Source organism: Salvelinus fontinalis, chromosome 1 (assembly GCF_029448725.1).
Source record: "Salvelinus fontinalis isolate EN_2023a chromosome 1, ASM2944872v1, whole genome shotgun sequence".
Lineage (NCBI taxonomy): Eukaryota > Metazoa > Chordata > Actinopteri > Salmoniformes > Salmonidae > Salvelinus > Salvelinus fontinalis.
Genome location: NC_074665.1, coordinates 83,946,619 through 83,967,122, shown reverse-complemented (window position 1 = coordinate 83,967,122; position 20,504 = coordinate 83,946,619). Strand labels below are relative to the sequence as shown.

General features: G+C 44.1%; 1 protein-coding gene across 1 annotated transcript in view; it reads right to left on the bottom strand.

The window, feature by feature from the left end:
- Positions 1 to 20,504, bottom strand: part of LOC129860701 (neurexin-1a-like) — a 905,999-nt gene that overhangs the window by 348,904 nt on the left and 536,591 nt on the right. Inside the window, exon 21 of the mRNA XM_055931415.1 lies at positions 18,911 to 19,171. Within this exon, the coding sequence (XP_055787390.1) occupies positions 18,911 to 19,171 (261 nt within the window). The remainder of the gene's footprint in view (positions 1 to 18,910; positions 19,172 to 20,504) is intronic.

Below are 20,504 nucleotides of genomic sequence, written 5' to 3'. Positions count from 1 at the left end.
GCGCTGTTTTCACTTTGGAAAAAATCGTGCCCAAATTAAACGGCCTCGTACTCTATTCTAGATCATACAATATGCATATTATTATTACTATTGGATAGAAAACACTCTGAAGTTTCTAAAACTGTTTGAATTATATCTGTGAGTAAAACAGAACTCATTTGGCAGCAAACTTCCATACAGGAAGTGAAAAATCTGAAAACGAGGCTCTGTTTCAGGGCCTGCCTATTCAACTGGCTTTTATTTATCGATATGTATGCACTTCATACGCCTTCCACTAGATGTCAACAGGCAGTGGAAGGTTGAATGGGGTGTCTAGCTTGATCTGAGGTCGAATAAGAGCATTTGGAGTGACAGGTCCGGTATTTTCTTTGTCTTCGACGGCGCGCGGGGGAGCTCGACATTGTCTTCTGAAAAGCGTTCGGTATACACGGCGAATATAAACATCATAAAGTAGGATTTTTCAACCGAGTTTTATCAGTTTATTCAACGTTTATTGGGACTTTTGGAGTTTTCCGTTCTTTGCGCCAAGAGAGGATGGGAATGTTAGCAACCTTGGCTAGCATTGTGGCATGAATTCGACAAAAGAAATGGACATTCTAAAACCAAACAACGATTTATTCTGGAAATAGGACTCCTTGTACAACATTCTGATGGAAGCTCAGCAAAAGTAAGAAAACATTTATGATGTTATTTCGTATTTCTGTGTAATATGTTGATGCCTATTCTCCGCCGTGTTGGTGAGCGCTGTCTCACAATAACCCAATCTGTATGTTGTGGTAAAGTTATTTTAAAAAATCTAACACAGCGGTTGCATTAAGAACCAGTGTATCTTTCATTTGCTGTACAACATGTATTTTTTAGTAAAGTTTATGATGAGTTCTTTGGTCAGATTAGGTGAGTGTCCAAAATATCTCCGGACATTATGGTGCATTGTGGCTACGTATTCACAATGTAAAACCACGATTTTTTGCTCTAAATATGCACATTTTTTAACAAAACAAATGTATTGTATAACATGCTGTTATAAGACTGTCATCTGATGAAGTTGTTCAAGGTTGGTGATTCATTTTATCTCTATTTGTGGGTTTTGTGAAAGCTAGCTATGCGGTGGAAACATGGTGAAAACATGGTGTTGTGTGTTTGGCTATTGTGGTGAGCTAATATTAATATATATTGTGTTTTCGCTGTAAAACATTTTAAAAATCGGAAATTATGGCTGGATTCACAAGATGTTTATCTTTAATTTGCTGTATTGGACTTGTGCTTTGATGAAATTATATTATATGATATCCCTGTCGCGTTAGGCTAGGCTATGCTAGTCAGCTTTTTTGATGAGGAGGATCCCGGAGACAATTTAGCAGACTTCTAAACAAGACTGCTAAATAGCTAATCAAATTATTACTTTTTTGCACTAACTCTCTTGTACTGAGGCTATGCACAGACACTGGACTCTACCCATACACTCACACATAATTACACTGACAACCCAACACGCGCATGTATTAAATAATGGATTAAATAAATATAAACATAACTGGACAGGACAGTCTATGTATGCTAGTTGAGAATCTGAATAGATTGAAATGAAAGAGTGAATTCGTCTCTGTATGCTGGTTGAGAATCTGAATAGATTGAAATGTAATGAAGGAACGTATTAGAGTGAATCAGTCTTTAATACATTCCTTCATAAATGAATGTATTATCCACAACGCTGATTACCCCAGTGTTCACTGGGATGGGACAAATATAGGATTACAAACAAGTTTGATAAAGTTTCTTAGTAACACCTACTCTCTTACTGACAGAGGCTGACAGCAGGCTGAAGTAGTTGCAAAGAGTTTCCAAAAGACAAATACTGTGATTTAGTAAGTCAGGAATCCACCCACACTTCCTTCCCATCCTTCCATAGTCCTTCACATGTACTAGCACCTTCAGATCCTTCCCTGCCATAGACATCGGCGTGTTAGACAGTCACACACACACTTTAGCTGAAGACTAGGCAACTAAGATGTAATGTGGCTGATGGCAGGCTGAACCAAGCGATGACAGGTCACTGGAAGAGGTGGATGGACTCCGTATGTGTTCACTTCATACTTCTGACTTTTGCTCATTTAAACACAAAATACTGCAATTGTGAGACATGATGTTGGGTTGAAGTGTGTATTTATGTGTGTGAGCTTCTGGGTGCCTGTATGGGTCAACAAAGAGGTGAATACAGATGTGTTAAAGAACTTCAACAGTGTCGGTCCTCAAATATATATCTTCCTTTCTCATAACTATTTCACTACTCGTCTTCTTGGTTTTCTTTGGCCGTTTATGTATTCTGTGGATGAGTACTGGACTCGTTTTGAGGGAGATAGAGATCCATCACTGGGAGATGCAAAGTGAGTAGGAGAACTCAGATAACACAACTCCTATTGCATTTTATTGAAAAAAATTGATTATGTAATAAAAAAATACTGCCTTTGATGAGTGCTGTGCTGGCACACACACACACACACATGCAAGCACAGACACATGCACGCACACGCACACGCACACACACACGTGCACATACACAGTATCCGTTAAGAATCATATACTGTTGAACGTCAATATGCAACAGTGTTTATCAGCTATAGTGGTATACAATGGTGTTTGCATTTTGACTGACTGGTTCGTATGAGTGCGTAATGCGTATTCCCAACAACATGACATAGAAACTAGATTTGTAGTGCAGAAATATAATGTTACCATAGCAACAGCTGGGACAGCAATGAACAGTGCGAGAATGTTGGGAATATAACATCAATCACCCTAAATGTGCCGATACTGCTGACAAATAAAATTAAATAAACAAGTGAAGAGAACCTAGAAAGTTACAGTTCTTAACTTAGATGAATAATGTGAAGTAGGTTAACACAAGAAGAAAGATGAGTTTTTCACCTGTGTGTGTATGTGTGCCTGTAAGTGTTTGTAAGTGTCTGTGTGCTGTGCCTAATTAACCGTCATAAAACACAGTACTGAGACTTTACAGATGAGACTAAGGAGCGCTAGCCCAGGTCTGTGGAGGAGATGGTTCCTGGCATGCAATCCTATCCCCTATGGTCCCATTAAACAACACCTGCCCAGGGAACTCTTCTTTAATAGAACAGTTCACTGTCTCAGCAACCAACCAACCAGCAACCTCCTCCCATCCACAGCCCTCTCTTCCCCATAGAGTAGGTACCTGCAGCCAGACAACTACTAAACAACCTCTCATCTCATCTCAGCCCACCTCCCTAAAGACCCAGGAGCACCTTGGACCAGCATAACAGCTGGCACGCTATCCCCACAATGACACCCCCACATCTATCCCTTTTGCTTTCCTGTTAACTGGTTCCTGAGATGGAATTCTGCTGTCACATTGGTCTTCAACACCAGGTAAGAACTACACCTCCCTACAGACCACAATAGGAAGACGCACATGCAGCCAAGTTCCCAACCACCTCCTTCAACCAACACCCCCTCCCTTAGACCAATAGGAACACCCTGGACCATCCCATCCCCTCCCTATAGACCAATAAAAACACCCTGGACCATCCCATCCCTTCCCTGGCACGCTAATACCACGATAACCCCTCTCACAGCAACATGTCTAGCTGTCTGCCTCCCACTCAGAAAGACAGGGTTGTTTGAATGAGTAAAGTGGGGAGGACAGACGACTAAGAGGGTAGGAGACGAGGAGAGGAAACAACAATTAAAGGTGTATTCAATCATAGGCACAGCACAGAAGGCTGCAGCGAGACCGAAGGGAGCATTGCCTTCATCACTCCAGCAGAGAAGTCATTATTTCCCCGCCATCCTTTTCGCTGCTCGACGGAATATATTACCTTCACAGCTAGCCAGCCCGCCACTGTCTTCCTTAGCCCAAGAGTGCCTACCTTGCTTGTTTTGAAGAGACGCTCGTAATTAGAGTATAGGAAAAAAGGCACACATAAACGCAATGGTGGAACGACTCCACACCCCAACCACCGTGCAGAGAGAGAGGGAGAGAAAGAGAGAGAGAGAGATAGGAGAGAGAGAGATAATGAAAGGAGAGATAGAAGAGAGAGAAAGATGAGAGAGAGAGGAGAGGGAGAGAAGGAAAGTAGAGGAGCGTCGGCACAAAACAAGTTCCAGTGGCCCCTTGGGGACCCACCACAGAGCAGCACAGCTCAACGTGGAAAAAACATGATCAGCAGCAGCAAAACTGCCTCTCAAAGCACACTCAGAAAGCAAATGGCTGCTTAAAATACACTGGGTTGGCAGATGGACTTCCAGTAACTGTCGAAGAATGAGATCGAGAACATCATCCACGCATGTCTTCTCCTTTTGACTGAGATTGAGATTGAGATTGAGATTGACATCTCCAATCTCTTTTTACGTTTATCTCCAACAGTGCACAGACCATAGACAGCATGAATCACAGCCATATCAGCCATAGTGAGTTTACCATAGAAATAGAATCAAATAGATCATATTTCTATAAAGAGTATTCATAAAAAATATGGTCATCAAAAGGGCTTTGGTCATACTTGTCATTATGTTTCTATGCTTCAGACCACATCATATTCAGCACACTATATTAGGGTTTACATATAAACAACGCCTTTTGGAAACTACATCTCTGCATTTCAAAACATCTGATTCATGCTTTGTAAATGAATATAAATGCATCTTTGATGTATATTTGTTTGACTATGGCATGCGGTTTGTTCCGTTTATCCAACTCTGCTGGATTAATCTACTCCATATTCCTGAAGACAGCTAAAGCTTGTAATTCCATATTTAGCATAATTTGCATAATTTAATGAATAGTACTGCTGGATTTCACTTTCAGTTACAATGCAATACATTTTACGGAGATTCTGCTTAGCTTAGCTATTGCATAATGCCTGCCTTGTTGAAACAAATCTGAAGACTATGTCAAGACATGTTAAAATAACATACACTCATGAATAGCATGAATATGCCTCACCTCAAAACAAGTGGATACAAAACAACAGTATTGGTAAAATCTTAATTCGGCTAGACTAGATATACGTGTCATGTATGTCATTTTATGTCGAAGAGGATGTGTATTTGTTTTTGTGTTGTAATCTTGAAGCTGAATAAATAAACTACACTGTGTATAGAAATAAATACACTATACTGTATATAGAAATAAATACACTATGCTGTATATAGAAATAAATACACTATGCTGTATATAGAAATAAATACACAATACTGGATAGCAAAACGGTTTTAAAAAACAATATAGGGATGAGGTAGGTAGATTGGATGGCCTATTTACAAATGGACTGTGTACAGCTGCAGCGATCGGTAAGCTGCTCAGAAAGCTAATGCTTTAAGTTAGTGAGGGAGATATGAGTCTCTAAATTCAGTGATTTTTCTAATTCGTTCCAGTCATTGGCAGCAGAGAACTTGAAAGAAAGGTGGCAAAACGTGGTGTTGGCTTTGGGGATGACCAGTGAAATATACCTGCTGGAGTGTGTGCTACGGGTGGGTGCTGGTATGGTGACAGTGAGCTGAGAAATTGCAGGGCTTTACCTAGCAAATACTTATAGATGACCTGGAGGTAGTGTGTTTGGCGACGAATATGAAGCGAGGGCCAGCCAACGAGAGCATACAGGTCACAGTGGTGGGTGGTATATGGGGCTTTGGTGACAAACGGATGGCACTGTGATAGACTGCATCCAATTTGCTGAGTAGAGTGTTAAAGGCTATTTTGTAAATGACATCGCCAAAGTCGAGGATCGGTAGTATAGTCAGGTTTACGAGAGTATGTTTGGCAGCGTTAGTGAAGGAGGCTTTGTTTTGAAATTGGAAGCACATTCTAGATTTAATTTTGAATTGGAGATGTTTAATTTTTTATTTATTTTATTTTTATTTTACCGTTATTTTACCAGGTAAGTTGACTGAGAACACGTTCTCATTTGCAGCAACGACCTGGGGAATAGTTACAGGGGAGAGGAGGGGGATGAATGAGCCAATTGTAAACTGGGGATTATTAGGTGACCATGATGGTTTGAGGGCCAGATTGGGAATTTAGCCAGGACACCAGGGTTAACGCCCCTACTCTTACGATAAGTGCCATGGGATCTTTAATGACCTCAGAGAGTCAGGACACCCGTTTAACGTCCCATCCGAAAGACGGCACCCTACACAGGGCAGTGTCCCCAATCACTGCCCTGGGGCATTGGGGTATTTTTTAGACCAGAGGAAAGAGTGCCTCCTACTGGCCCTCCAACACCACTTCCAGCAGCATCTGGTCTCCCATCCAGGGACTGACCAGGACCAACCCTGCTTAGCTTCAGAAGCAAGCCAGTAGTGGTATGCAGGGTGGTATGCTGCTGCATAATATGAGTCTGGAAGGAGAGATTACAGTCTAGCCAGACACCTAGGTATTTTTAAAACACAGTCTAGGCTATTGATTAGAAATTAGTACAACGGGCCAACACTATGGCGCGTGTCACCCAAAATGGGGATTTAAAAGAGAGAGAAAAAAAGAATGTACACGAGAGAAATATACATTTGGGTGCATTTGTCAGCTATGCTTATTTTAGCCCTAGCCTTGCCCCGAACTGCCACTCTTATGGGTCAGAATATAATGATGTAATTACGTGTGGGAGGTCTCAGATGGGAAGCTCCGTGTGGGTCGTTTAGGCTTCGATGGATTCGATGGAGAGTGGAGGCTAGGTGGTCCGGCTTGAATTCACCCGCTTAGACACAGCTACTCATCCATAGCTTGGATAGAAATAAGATTTATTTGTTTTCAACCTTATGTTGTGTTTTGGGTTCGTTGACTTTTTAGACCTTGGCTGCAGCTTGGGTCACTTAGTCTGATCTGTTCATTCTTAACTCACAGGTCTTATAACCTCGGGTCAGAAGTGGGCGTAACTGCCTTTAGGGCAAGTCTCTGGGCGTACCAAGTTAAGAGGCGAGGTCTAGATTTTACTCAAATCCAATTTTAGCCAACTAACTACACATTTCATTTTTACCAAAACATTCTCTTTGATTTGGACATTTTCCACACAACGTACAATGTATAAACATCAAACATATACTGGGAAAACTCTTAAAGTTAAATTTTTTTCGTAATAACGTCATCTCTTAACCTTTAATAACAAAACAAAAATGACATACATTTTCATATTCCATCTATCGTCATGACCACCATTGTGGCTGACAGAAGCCATTGTTCCAAAGTCCCTTTATTGCATGTTTAATGTTCTGAGGCTGGTTCTCCATAGTGAGAGGACAAAGGAATGTTGTCTGTGGCCTAAGAATTACGATGGGCGTAAGGGGTCATTAAACCCTCACATCTTCAGACCCCTAGATCTCTCCTCCTCTGTTGGGGGTGAGAGATAATCTGTAGGGTTGTGGTCTCCTGTAACCTGACCTGATCAGGACAGTCATGACAGTTTGTTAACTTGGCTTTCGAAAACTTTAGAAAGTCAGGGCAGGATGAATACAGGTCTGTAACAGTTTGGGTCTAGAGTGTCACCCCCTTTGAAGAGGGGGATGACCGCGGCGTCTTTCCAATCTTTAGGGATCTCGGACGATATGAATGAGAGGTTGAACAGACTGGTAAGAACATCTGCTATCTGGATTTGGGTGAAGGAGAAGCTGGGGAGGCTTGGGCAAGTAGCAGCGGGGGGTGTGGAGCTGTTGGCCGTGGTTTGGGTAGCCAGGAGGAAAACATGGCCAGCCATAGAGAAATGCTTTTGGAAATTCTCAATTATCGTGGATTTATCGGTGGTGACAGTGTTTCCTAGCCTCAGTGCAGTGGGCAGCTGGGAGAAGATACTCTTAATCTCCATGGACTTTACAGTGTCCCTAAACTTTTGGGGAGTTAGAGCTACAGGATGCACATTTCTGTTTGAAAAAGCTAGCCTTTGCTTTCCTAACTGACTGTGTCTATTGGATCCTGACTTCCCTGAAAATGTGCATATCATGGGGACTATTCGATGCTAGTGCAGTCCGCCACAGGATGTGTTTGTGCTGGTCGAGGGCAGTCAGGTCTGGAGTGAACCAAGGGCTGTATCTGTTCTTAGTTCTACATTTTTTGAAAGGGGCATGCTTATTTAAGATGGTGAGGAACTTATTTTTAAAGAATGTCCAGGCATCCTCTACTGACGGGATGAGGTAACTATCCTTCCAGGATACCCGGGCCAGGTCGATTAGAAAGGCCTGCTCGCAGAAGTGTTTTTGGGAGCGTTTGACAGTGATTGACCAGTTGTTTGACCGCGGAACCATAGCGGATGAGGGCAATGAGGCAGTGATCGCTGAGATCCTGATTGAAAACAGCAGAGGCGTACTGGGAGGGCAAGTTGGTCAGGATAATATCTATGAGGTGCACATGTTTACGGATTTAGGGTTGTAACCGGTGGGTTCCTTGATAATTTGTGTGAGATTGAGGGCATCTAGCTTAGATTGCAGGACTGCTGGAGTGTTAAGCATATCCCAGTTTATGTCACCTAACAGAATTAACTCTGAAGATAGATGGAGGGCAATCACTTCACATATGGTGTCCAGGGCACAGCTGGGAGCTGAAGGGGGTCTATAAAAGGCGGTAACAGTGAGAGACTTATTTATGGAGATATACATTTTTTAAATTAGGAGCTCAAACTGTTTGGGCATAGACCTGGAAAGTGTGACAGGACTTTGCAGGCCATCTCTGCAGTAGATTGCAACTCCTCCCCCTTTGGCAGTTCTATCTTGACGGAAAATGTTGTAGTTGGGGATGGAAATCTCAGAATTTTTGGTGGCCAGGATTCAAACAAGGCAAGGACATCAGGGTTGGCAGAGTGTGCTAAAGTGGTGAGTAAAATGAACTTAGGGAGGAGGCTTCTGATGTTAACATGCATGAAACCAAGGCTTTTACGGTTACAGAAGTCAACAAATGAGAGCTCCTGGGGACACGCAGGGACTGGGTTAACCTCCATATCACCCGCGGAGCAGAGGAAGAGTACGATGAGGATAGATTCAGGCCCTAATGTACAGACAGGGGTATGGTAGGGTGTGGGTACAGTGGAGGTACACCTAGGCTTCTGGGACGATAAGAGAGGTTGCATCTCTGGACGCAGTAGTTATGCTGGGTGAGGTCACCGCATGTGTGGAATGTGGGACAAAAGAGGTATCTGAGGCATGTTGAGTGGGACTAGGGGCTCAGTTGTGAATTAAAATAATGATAACTTTCCTAAACAACAGTTTACAAGGCATACTGACATTAGAGAGAGACATAACGCGAGGCATAAAGCAATCACAGGTGTTGATTGGGAGAGCTAGCTAAGGCAACAACGGGTAAGACAACAACAGATAATCAGCTAAGACAACAACAGGTAAAACGTCGATGAATGGGCAGAGAGGGTCAGTTAACTACAAACAGGGCCTGAGTTTGAGGCTGGGGCCGACAGATAAACAAAATAAACAAAAATGGAGTAGCGTGATTACTGAACAGTCCAGAAGGCATCAGCTATGTAGCCAAGTGACCATATGTTCCAGTGAACAGCAAAAGATGAAACAGGGAAGCCGCTAGGTAGTCGTTACTACTGTAGCAAGTGGGAGACACGGCGTTCAAAAAAGAAAAAGTTAGCAGGCTGGGGCTAGAAGAAGCGTCTGCTCCGACGTCCGGCAAAGGCCGGTTGAGGGCACAATGGATGGAATTACGTTGGCAGACCAGTCGTGATGGAACGGTGGGGCTCCGTGTCGACAAAGGGTCCAGGCCATTTGGCAAAAGAGGTATTGTAGCTGGAGTAATTTCAGTGAACAGCAATAGATGATTGCTAGCCGGGAGATGCGCCTGGCTCATGGCTAACTGGTGCTAGCTTTGGGACAAGGTTGTTAGCCACTCTAGCAACTCGGTAGCAGCTAGGTAGCAGCGATGATCCGATGCAAATGTCCAGAGTTTACGGCAAGAATCCGGTGGTGTAGTGGATTCTAGTCATTTTAGTGAAGAGTCAGGATGGCGTTAGCTGTGTAGCCGAGTGGACATAGGGTCCACTGAGCAGGCTGGTAGATGGGCCTGGCTCAAGGCTAGCTTCGGGGCTGGGCCACTCGGTGGTAGCTAGCTAGCTGCGACAATCAGGCGTAATGGTCCAGGGCTTATGGCATGATTCCGGCGTTGTAGTGGAGAAAAACAGTCCAATATGCAGAGAGTTTATAACGCACTGTGCAGCTAGCTATAATCCGGGTTAAAAGCGGCTGGTGTCTGTGCTAAAGGTAAAGGCCGCTAGCAGTGGCTAACAATGACTAAATAGCTAGTAGCCAATTAGCTGGTTAGCTTCTGATGAAGGTTCTGGCTATAAGGTCAAAAAAATTGCAGATCCGTATCACATTGGGTGAGGCGGGTTACCGGAAGGTATATTTAATTTAAAAATGGAAAAAGAGATTGAAAATACATTGAAATATATATAAAAACAGATGAAAAATGAAACATTTACACGATAGAATGACAACCAACGTCTGCACTGCTACGCCATCTTAGAATGACATTGTGTTAGCTACTCCAAGTTTATCAACTTCTTAGGGCTAGGCCCCTTTTTTCTCCACTTCCTGTCTGAATGACGTGCCCGAAGTAAACTGCCTGTAGCTCAGGCTTGAAGCCAGGATATCCATATAATTGGTACCATTGGAAATAAACCACTTTGAAGTTTGTAGAAATGTTTTAATAATGTAGGAGAATATAACACAATTGATATGGTAGTAGAAAATCCAAAGAAAAACAGATATTTTTTTTGAGAGACCATCCTCTTAGTAATTCAAGAGAAAAGTCATATTGACAATTAGCACCCTGGATGCAATTCCTATGGCTTCCACAGGGTGTCAGCAGTCTATGTTCAAGGTTTCAGGCTTGTAACTTCAAAAACGAATAAGAAATATCAATTTCAGTAGAGCGACACAGTCTTGGAAATGTGTTTGTATGTGCTATGAAGACATTACGCTCCTGCTAAAATTGGTTTTCTATTGAACCTACTTCTTTCTGAAATAAATATTATAGTTTGATTACGTTTTAGGGTATCTGAGGAGTAAATATAAACATATTTTGACTTGTTAAAACAAGGTTTAGGGGTAGATTTTCAGATTGCTTTCTCTGCATGCTGAACGAGTGGATTACTCAAATCGATGGCGCCAACTAAACAGACTTTTTGGGATATAAATAAGTATTTTGTATAACAAAACAACACTACATGTTATAGCCGGGACCCTTTGGATGACAAATCAGAGGAAGATTTTGAAAAAGAAAGTGAATATTTATCGTAATTTGTGAATGTATGAAACCTTTGCCGGTGGAAAGAATATTTGATGTGGGTGCCGTCCTCAAACAATAGCATGGCATGTTTTCGCTGCAATAGCTACTGTAAATCGGACAGTGCAGTTAGATTAACAAGAATTTAAGCTTACAGCCAATATAAGACACTTATATGTACATAAATGTTTAAAATCCATAATATTTATGATTATTTATTTTAATTGTGCGCCATCCAGTTTCACCGGAAGTTGTTCCACTAGTGGGACACCAATCCTTATTAAAGTCCTTTAAGATACGGTTTGTTGGTTTTTCCTTTATTTTAGTAGTTACCGGTAACTCTCAACAGTAAGTTGAGTTGAGATCCTTGCGTCATGTGGCCGTGTATTACCATACTGAAACATGAGGTGATGGCGGCTGATGAATGGAATGACAAGGGGCCTCAGGATCTCGTCAAGCTATCTCTGTGCATTCAAATTGCCATCAATACAATTCAACTGTGTTCGTTGTCCGTAACTTATGCCTGCCCATACCATAACCCCACCGCCACCATTGGGCACTCACAATATCAAATTGCTCACCCACACATTGCCATACACCTGGTCTGCAGTTATGTGGCTGGTTAGATGCGGGACTCCTATCCTTCGCTTTCTTGGTTTTTGTCGTTGTTGTTGAGTTTATTATTTTTTCACTTGCTTTGACTTTGTAAACACGTTTTCCATGCCAATAAAGCCACTTTGAATTGGGAGAGACAGAGAGAGTGTGTGTGTCCTTGTGTGATTCCGTCTGTCCGGTTGAATCACATCTCTCACACCAGCTGAAGTGACAATACACTCCTCGTATGACATTATGGACTAGTCACAGTTCTGGTAATGGAAATATGGGGCCGCCATTGAAAACGAAGGTCATGAAATATCGCATGACTTTGGGTTTCACTGGGAAATTACATGAGAAAATCATCGATAGAGTTGTATCCATGCAGAGGATGTTCTCACTCTCATTCTTTGACAGTTACTGGAAGTCCATCTGCCAACCCAGTGTATTTTAAGCAGCCATTTGCTTTCTGAGTGTGCTTTGAGAGGCAGTTTTGCTGCTGCTGATCATGTTTTTTCCACGTTGAGCTGTGCTGCTCTGTGGTGGGTCCCCAAGGGGCCACTGGAACTTGTTTTGTGCCGACGCTCCTCTACTTTCCTTCTCTCCCTCTCCTCTCTCTCTCATCTTTCTCTCTCTTCTATCTCTCCTTTCATTCACTCTCTCACTCTCTCACTCTCTCACCCTCCTTGGTTCCTGCAGTGAAATGTGGTGTTTAAGGAACCCCTCAGATTAACATGTAATAAATCAATACATGTAGAATATAAAGGAGGTATTGAGAGCAGCCGTTGATGCGAAAGGAGTATAGAAGAGGGAGGATGAGACACAAACACACACACATAAGCACACACACAAGCACACATAAGCAAACACACACAAAGGAAAGAGAGTGGGATGATTCTTACAGCCCTCTGACCTCAATGCAGTAATAACATGCCTATCATAATTTCCTCACTGTAAGTGCTCTCGGAGTCACAGTAGGCCACACGGAGGGAGCACGGAGGGAGAACGGAGTACACAAACACACGGAATCGGAGCCAGGAGCATCTGCTACTAGTGGAGCCATATGACCTCCCTCCCCCTTCTTGCTCACACCATGTGAGGCTCCTTCCTCCCTTCCTCAGCCCTTTCCCTCCTCACCCCTCTCCCCTCCCCCTCCCCCACACTCCAGGTTTCCCGTGTCCTGCTCCCTATCCCCTCACATAGGACTGGCTTCCTAACACATACTGTAGGGACAGTAAGGCTAAGACCTTCCCTTCCTTAACCCTACTGTTGGGTTAGTTTGTCACAACTTCCACCGAAGTCGGTCCCTCTCCTTGTTCGGGCGGTGTTCGGGCGGTCTGCGTCGCCGGCCTTCTAGCCATCACCGATCCACCTTTCATTTTCCATTTGGTTTGTCTTGTCTTCCCACACACTTGGTTTCAATTCCATAATTGCATGTTGTGTATTTAACCCTCTGTTTTCCCCATGTCCTTGTCCGGAATTGTTTATTGTAAGTGCTTGTGCACGTTATGTCTGGTGTGCGATGGGGTTTTGTCCCATTGTATATATTGTTTTTGTTCACTGGGATTTTTATTATTATACTGCGCCGTTGTAACACAGTCTTTGCTCTCCTGCGCCTGACTTCTCTGCCGCCAGTACGCATTCCTTACAGAATTCCGGACCCAAACTTATGGAGTCAGCAGGAGCAGGTACACCGGGAATAGGGGTGGAGGAGTGCGTCCGGGAGCATGCAGCAATGCTCCACCATCTTGGCATTGCCATGGACCGCGTTGTCCAGACAATGGATCGCTGGGAGAGACAGGGAGTTCTCCCAGCGCCTCCACCAGCACAACCGGGGTCTCCACTACGCGCCCCTCCTTCTCCTGGTCCCATATGGATTCGTCTCTCCCTTCCCCAGGAATATGATGGGACGGCTGCGAACTCCCAGGGGATTATATCGCAGCTGAACTTATACCTGGCAACCGTCCACCCGGCTCCTTCGGGCCCTGAGAGGGTGTACGCCCTCGTCTCGTGCTTCAACAGGAAAGCCCTGGAGTGGGCCAACGCCGTGTGGAGAGAGGGAGATGCGGCGTTGGACCAGTTTGAGGAGTTCACCCGCGCCTCTTCCATCTGAGACAGGGGACGAGGAGCGCCCAGGAGTTCGACCTGGAGTTTCGCACCCTGGCTGCCGGTGCGGGATAGAAGACAGGGCCCTGATCGACCATTACTGCTGCAGTCTGCGCGAGGACGTCCGTCGGGAGTTGGCCTGTAGAGACACCACCCTCACGTTTGACCAGCTGGTGGACCTGTCCATCCGGCTGGATAACCTGCTGGCTACCCGCGGACGTTCAGATCGGGGTCTGTTGGTTCCATCCCCCCCGCACCCCTTCTCGGATACTCATGGAGCTGGGAGGGGCGGTGCGCAGGAGACCGGAGGGGGTTCCAGCTCAATCACCATCTGAGGTCACACTGCCGGTCGGTGCCGGGTTGGTTCCTCTGGGTTATTGAGGCAACAGGCAGGGCGCTCTGGCGCCACCCCAGGTGAGCCGGTACCATTCTCACCCAGAGCCCTCCGTTGCGCATATGTTTGTGTATGTCACTTTCCCTGAGTTTTCCCTGCATTCCCAGCATAAGGCGCTCGTCGATTCAGACGCGGCTGGGAATTTTATAGATAAATCGTTCGCCCATAGTTTAGGGATCCCCGTTGTTCCCATGGCTGTTCCCTTCCCCGTTCATACCTTAGATAGTCGACCATTAGGGTCAGGGTTGATTAGGGAGGCCACCGCTCCTCTGGGCATGGTGACGCAGGGGGGTCACAAGGAGAGAATTAGTCTCTTTCTTATTGACTCTCCTGTGTTTTCCGTGGTGCTGGGCCTACCCTGGTTAGTTTGTCATGACCCCACTGCTTCTTGGCCACAGAAGGCTCTCACGGAGTGGTCGCAAGAGTGCTCGGGGAGGTGTTTAGGGGTTTCTGTTGGTGCTACTATGGTGGAAAGTCCAGACCAGGTCTCCACCGTGTGCATTCACACATGCATGTGGGGGTCTGGGAGAGGTAGTGTGTCCATCTGATTAATGGGCATGAAGAAAATGTTATACACCAATTGTAGTCTCACCCATTAATTTCCAATGACAGGTCATTTTTGACCGGGAACATCACAGGTCAACAAAAGTGAAATAAAACACCCACATTTTAGGAAAATCATCAACATGTATTTTGTGTGTTCAGATTAAATTAACTACATTGTAAATGGGTCCAATTAGACCGGAACACAGTAGGAGGGTTGACACCATACAGGTCTCTCACCCACCTTCCCTAACGCTAGGGTCTCAGCTACTGCTCACTATCCCCTCCACTACCAGAGAGAGGTCACAGAGGACCCGGTTCCCAACACACAGGCAAACACAGGCACGCAGTGTTAAGACCTTTTATCCTTCTCTTTGTTAACGAGAGCCCTGTGTCTCTCCAGGTTCACACCCATCACTAAGGCCCTGGGTCGTGGTTTGAGGCCTCTGAGGCCACCATATGCTGCTGCGCTTGAATGCGATCTGTGCTCCAACATCCTAGGCTGAGTCCCAAACGGCACCCTATTCAATTTGAAATGCACTACTTTTAACAAGGGCTCTGGACAAAAGCAGTGCACTATAGAAGGAATAAGGTGCCATAGGTAGGCAGCCCTAGTTATAATCACAGAGCACCAGCTGCAGCCCAGAGACAGATTGATGCTAGCTACCCAGAGTCCGTTGGAGGATGGTGGGTGAGGTCTGTACATGAGTGTGTGTATGTGAAGGTCTGTGTGTGTGTGTGTGTGAGTGTGAGTGTGAGTGTGAGTGTGAGTGTGAGTGTGAGTGTGAGTGTGTGTGTGTGTGTGTGTGTGTGTGTGTGTGTGTGTGTGTGTGTGTGTGTGTGTGTGAAGGTGTGTGTGAATGTGAAGGTGTGTGTGAATGTGAAGGTGTGTGTGTGAGGTGAGAGGTGGGGCAGGTGTATGTGTGTATGTGCATTTCTGAAAGGTATAAAATGATGCATTATTTCCACATGAAAGGATATGTTGCTATGACTGTGGCCAGTGACCTCACAATACGATAATATCACTAAACTTATGTGTGATAGGATACAGTTGAAGTCGGAAGTTTACATACACCTTAGACAAATACATTTAAACTCAGTTTTTCACAATTCCTGACATTTAATCCAAGTAAAAATTCCGTTTTAGGTCAGTTAGGATCACCCCCTTATTTTTAGAATGTGAAATGTCAGAATAATAGTAGAGATAATGATTTATTTCAGCTTTTATTTCTTTCATCACATTCCTAGTGGGTCAGAAGTTTACATACACTCAATTAGTATTTGGTCGCATTGCATTTAAATTGTTTAACTTGGGTCAAACTATTCGGGTAGCCTTCCACAAGCTTCCCACAATAAGTTGGCTGAATTTTAGTCCATTCCTCCTGACAGAGCTGGTGTAACTGAGTCAGGTTTGTAGGCCTCCTTGCTCGCACACGCTTTATCAGATCTGCACACAAATGTTCTATAGGATTGAGTTCAGGGATTTCTGATGGCCACTCCAATACCTTGACTTTGTTGTCCTTAAGCCATTTTGCCACAACTTTGGAAGTATGCTTGGGGTCATTGTCCAATTGGAAGACCCATTTGCAACCAAGCTTTAACATCCTGACTGATGTCTTGAGATGTTGCTTCAATATATCCACATAATTTTACTTCCTCATGATGCCATCTATTTTGTAAAGTGCACCAGACCCTTCTGCAGCAAAGCTCCACCACAACATGATGCTGCCACCCCCATGCTTCACGGTTGAGATGGTGTTCTTCGGCTTGCAAGCATCCCCCATTTTCCTCCAAACATAACGGCAGCCATTATGGCCAAACAGTTCTATTTTTGTTTCATCAGACCAGAGGACATTTCTCCAATAGTATGATCTTTGTCCCCATGTGCAGTTGCAAACCGTAGTCTGTTTTTTTTATGGCGGTTTGGAGCAGGGGCTTCCTCCTTGCTAAGCGGCCTTTCAGGTTAAGTCGATATAGGACTTGTTTTACTGTGGATATAGATACTTTTCTACCTGTTTCCTCCAGCATCTTCACAAGGTCCTTTGCTGTTGTTCTGGGATTGATTTTCACTTTTCGCAGCAAAGTACGTTCTATCTCCTAGAAATGAACGTGTCTCCTTTCTGAGCGGTTTGATGGCTGCGTTGTCTCATGGTGTTTATACTTGCATACTGTTGTTTGTACAGATGAACGTGGTACCTTCAGGTGTTGAGAAATTGCTCCCAAGGATGAACCGGACTTGTGGAGGTCTACAATTTTTTTTGTGTGGTCTTGGCTGATTTATTTCGATTTTCCCATGATGTCAAGCAAAAAGGCACTTAGGCACTTAGTTGGGTAAAATGATCAAATGATATCAATTAGCCAATCAGAAACTTCTAAAGCCATGACATAATTTTATGGAATTTTCCAAGCTGTTTAAAGGCACAGTCAACTTAATGTAAGTAAACTTCTGACCCACTGGAATTGTGATACAGTGAATTATAAGTGAAATAATCTGTCTGTAAACAATTGTTGGAAAAATTACTTGTGTCATACACAAAGTAGATATCCTAACCGACTTGCCAAAACTATAGTTTGTTTTCAAGAAATGTGTGGAGTGGTTGAAAATGACTTTTAATGACTCTAAGCTAAGTGTATGTAAACTTCCGACTTCAACTGTACATCAACAAATTGGTGAGGGCACTAGAACAGTCTGCAGCACCCGTTCTCACCCTACAAGAATCTGAAGTGAAATGTCTAGTGTTTGCTGTCCCCAACCAAGGAGGGACTACATCAGCACCTACATCAGCATCTTCTGCAAAGTTTCTGTCAGACCTGGGCCCTGACAGTAAATCTCAGTAAGACAAAAGTAATGGTGTTCTAAAAAAGGTCCAGTTGAGAGCAACACAATTACAAATTCCATCAAAACACTGTCACCCTGGAACACAAAAAAAACTATGTACCTAGGCCTGAACATCAGCGCCACAGGTAACTTCCACAAAGCTGTGAACGATCTGAGAGTCAAGGCAAGAAGAGCCTTCTATGCAATCAAAAGGAACATAAATTCAACATACCAATTAGGATCTGGCTAAAAATACTTGAATCAGTTATTAGAACCCATTTCCCTTCATGGTTGTGAGGTCTGGCGTCCGCTCACCAACCAAGAATTCACAAAATTGAACAAACACCAAATTGAGACTCTGCATGCAGAATTCTGCAAAAATATCCTCTGTGCACAACGTAAAACACCAAATAAAGCATGCAGAGCAGAATTAGGCCAATAACCGCTAATTATCCAAATCTAGAAAAGAGCCGTTAAATTCCACAACCACCTAAAAGGAAGCGATTCCCAAACCTTCCATAACAAAGCCATCACCTACAGAGAGATGAACCAGGGGAAGAGTCCCCTAAGCAAACACTAACAAACACAAACACAAACAGACCCCACAGAGCCACAGGACAGCAACACAATTAGACCCAATCAAATCATGAGAAAACAAAAAGACAATAAAATAAAATAAATAAAAGTCAGAGCAGTATGAACAAAAAACAAAACACAAAAGAACAGCTACGTCTCCCCAGGCTCTGACTTGGCTCTCTGGGCTTAAGGCTCACATGAGACACTACAATACACAGACCAGAACCCAACCAGAGGGAAGCAGGAAGTAGCATCTTGTTAATATTAGAACTGTACGCATTTGATGCCTGCGAAATGCCAAAAACGGTTCCCTGCGCTACTAGTGTGAAGCCACACCGATGCTTCTATGACTCAACTTCCCCATTATCATTAAACTATCCATTACTGTTATAAGGTCATGATTATGCTAGTTCGTTGTAGAACCTTCCTCATCGTTATGATATCATCATCATCATCATCATCATCATCATCATCACCAGCATCCACATCATCATCATCACCAGAATCATCATCACCAGCATCATCTTCACCTGCATCATCATGTAGCATATTTGTGGGTGTGTATTAGGATATACATAAACTAGTGAATTAGAGTAGAGTCTGAGTAGAATAGATTAGAGTATCAGTAGGACAACGGTAGAGGCTGAGTAGAGTAGAATAGAGTAGAGTATCAGTAGGACAACAGTAGAGTAGTAGAGACTTACAATGTGTAGCTTCAGGTAGTCTCCAAGGCCAGATGAGCTGTCCACCCTCACCAGAACAGCATCCTCCAGCTGTGTGCTGAAACCTATAGCCAGCCTGTCTGCCCGCGTGCTTGGCCTGTCATTGGGAGGCCATGTATACGTGATTAGTCCACCGTCACGGCCAAATATATAAGTAGTTCCAGCTGGAGAGAGAGGAGAGAAAGAGGAGGGTTAGGTTGTTAATAAGTTGAAATGGACCACTATCTCTGTAAAGTTTAAAGTCAGGATAATATTGTCACTTATCAGAAAGAAAGTAGTTGGATGTGAAAATTCCTCGAATGTACTCCGGAATATTTTCTGTAAAGGAATACTTGTGAGTCATCATATTTACGAAACACAAACACCCAACTATAGTAATGCCAAGGATTTCAAAATGCAACTTGACCTTCATGAAAACACACACTGACTTTAACACAGATAAAACAGGAGTCATTTTCTTCCAGTGAAGCAGTTTCCTGTCTGTGTAAGTATGCCTCGTTATTACACACCACTGCCCTTGGATCTTCTGGATGCCTCGTTATTACACACCACTGCCCTTGGATCTTCTGGATGCCTCGTTATTACATACCACTGCCCTTGGATCTTCTGGATGCCTCGTTATTACACACCACTGCCCTTGGATCTTCTGGATGCCTCGTTATTAAACACCACTGCCCTTGGATCTTCTGGATGCCTCGTTATTACACACCACTGCCCTTGGATCTTCTGGATGCCTCGTTATTACACACCACTGCCCTTGGATCTTCTGGATGCCTCGTTATTACACACCACTGCCCTTGGATCTTCTGGATGCCTCATTATTACACACCACTGCCCTTGGATCTTCTGGATGCCTCGTTATTACACACCACTGCCCTTGGATCTTCTGGATGCCTCGTTATTGCACACCACTGCCCTTGGATCTTCTGGATGCCTCGTTATTACACACCCCTGCCATTGGAGCTTCTGGATGCCTCGTTATTACACACCACTGCCCTTGGAGCTTCTGGATGCCTCGTTATTACACACCACTGCCCTTGGATCTTCTGGATGCCTCGTTATTAAACACCACTGCCCTTGGAGCTTCTGGATGCCTCGTTATTACACACCACTGCCCTTGGATCTTCTGGATGCCTCGTTATTACACACCACTGCCCTTGGATCTTCTGGATGCCTCGTTATTACACACCACTGCCCTTGGATCTTCTGGATGCCTCGTTATTACACACCACTGCCCTTGGAGCTTCTGGATGCCTCGTTATTGCACACCACTGCCCTTGGAGCTTCTGGATGCCTCGTTATTACACACCACTGCCCTTGGAGCTTCTGGATGCCTCGTTATTACACACCACTGCCCTTGGATCTTCTGGATGCCTCGTTATTACACACCACTGCCCTTGGAGCTTCTGGATGCCTCGTTATTACACACCACTGCCCTTGGATCTTCTGGATGCCTCGTTATTACACACCACTGCTCTTGCTTCTTCTGGATGCCTC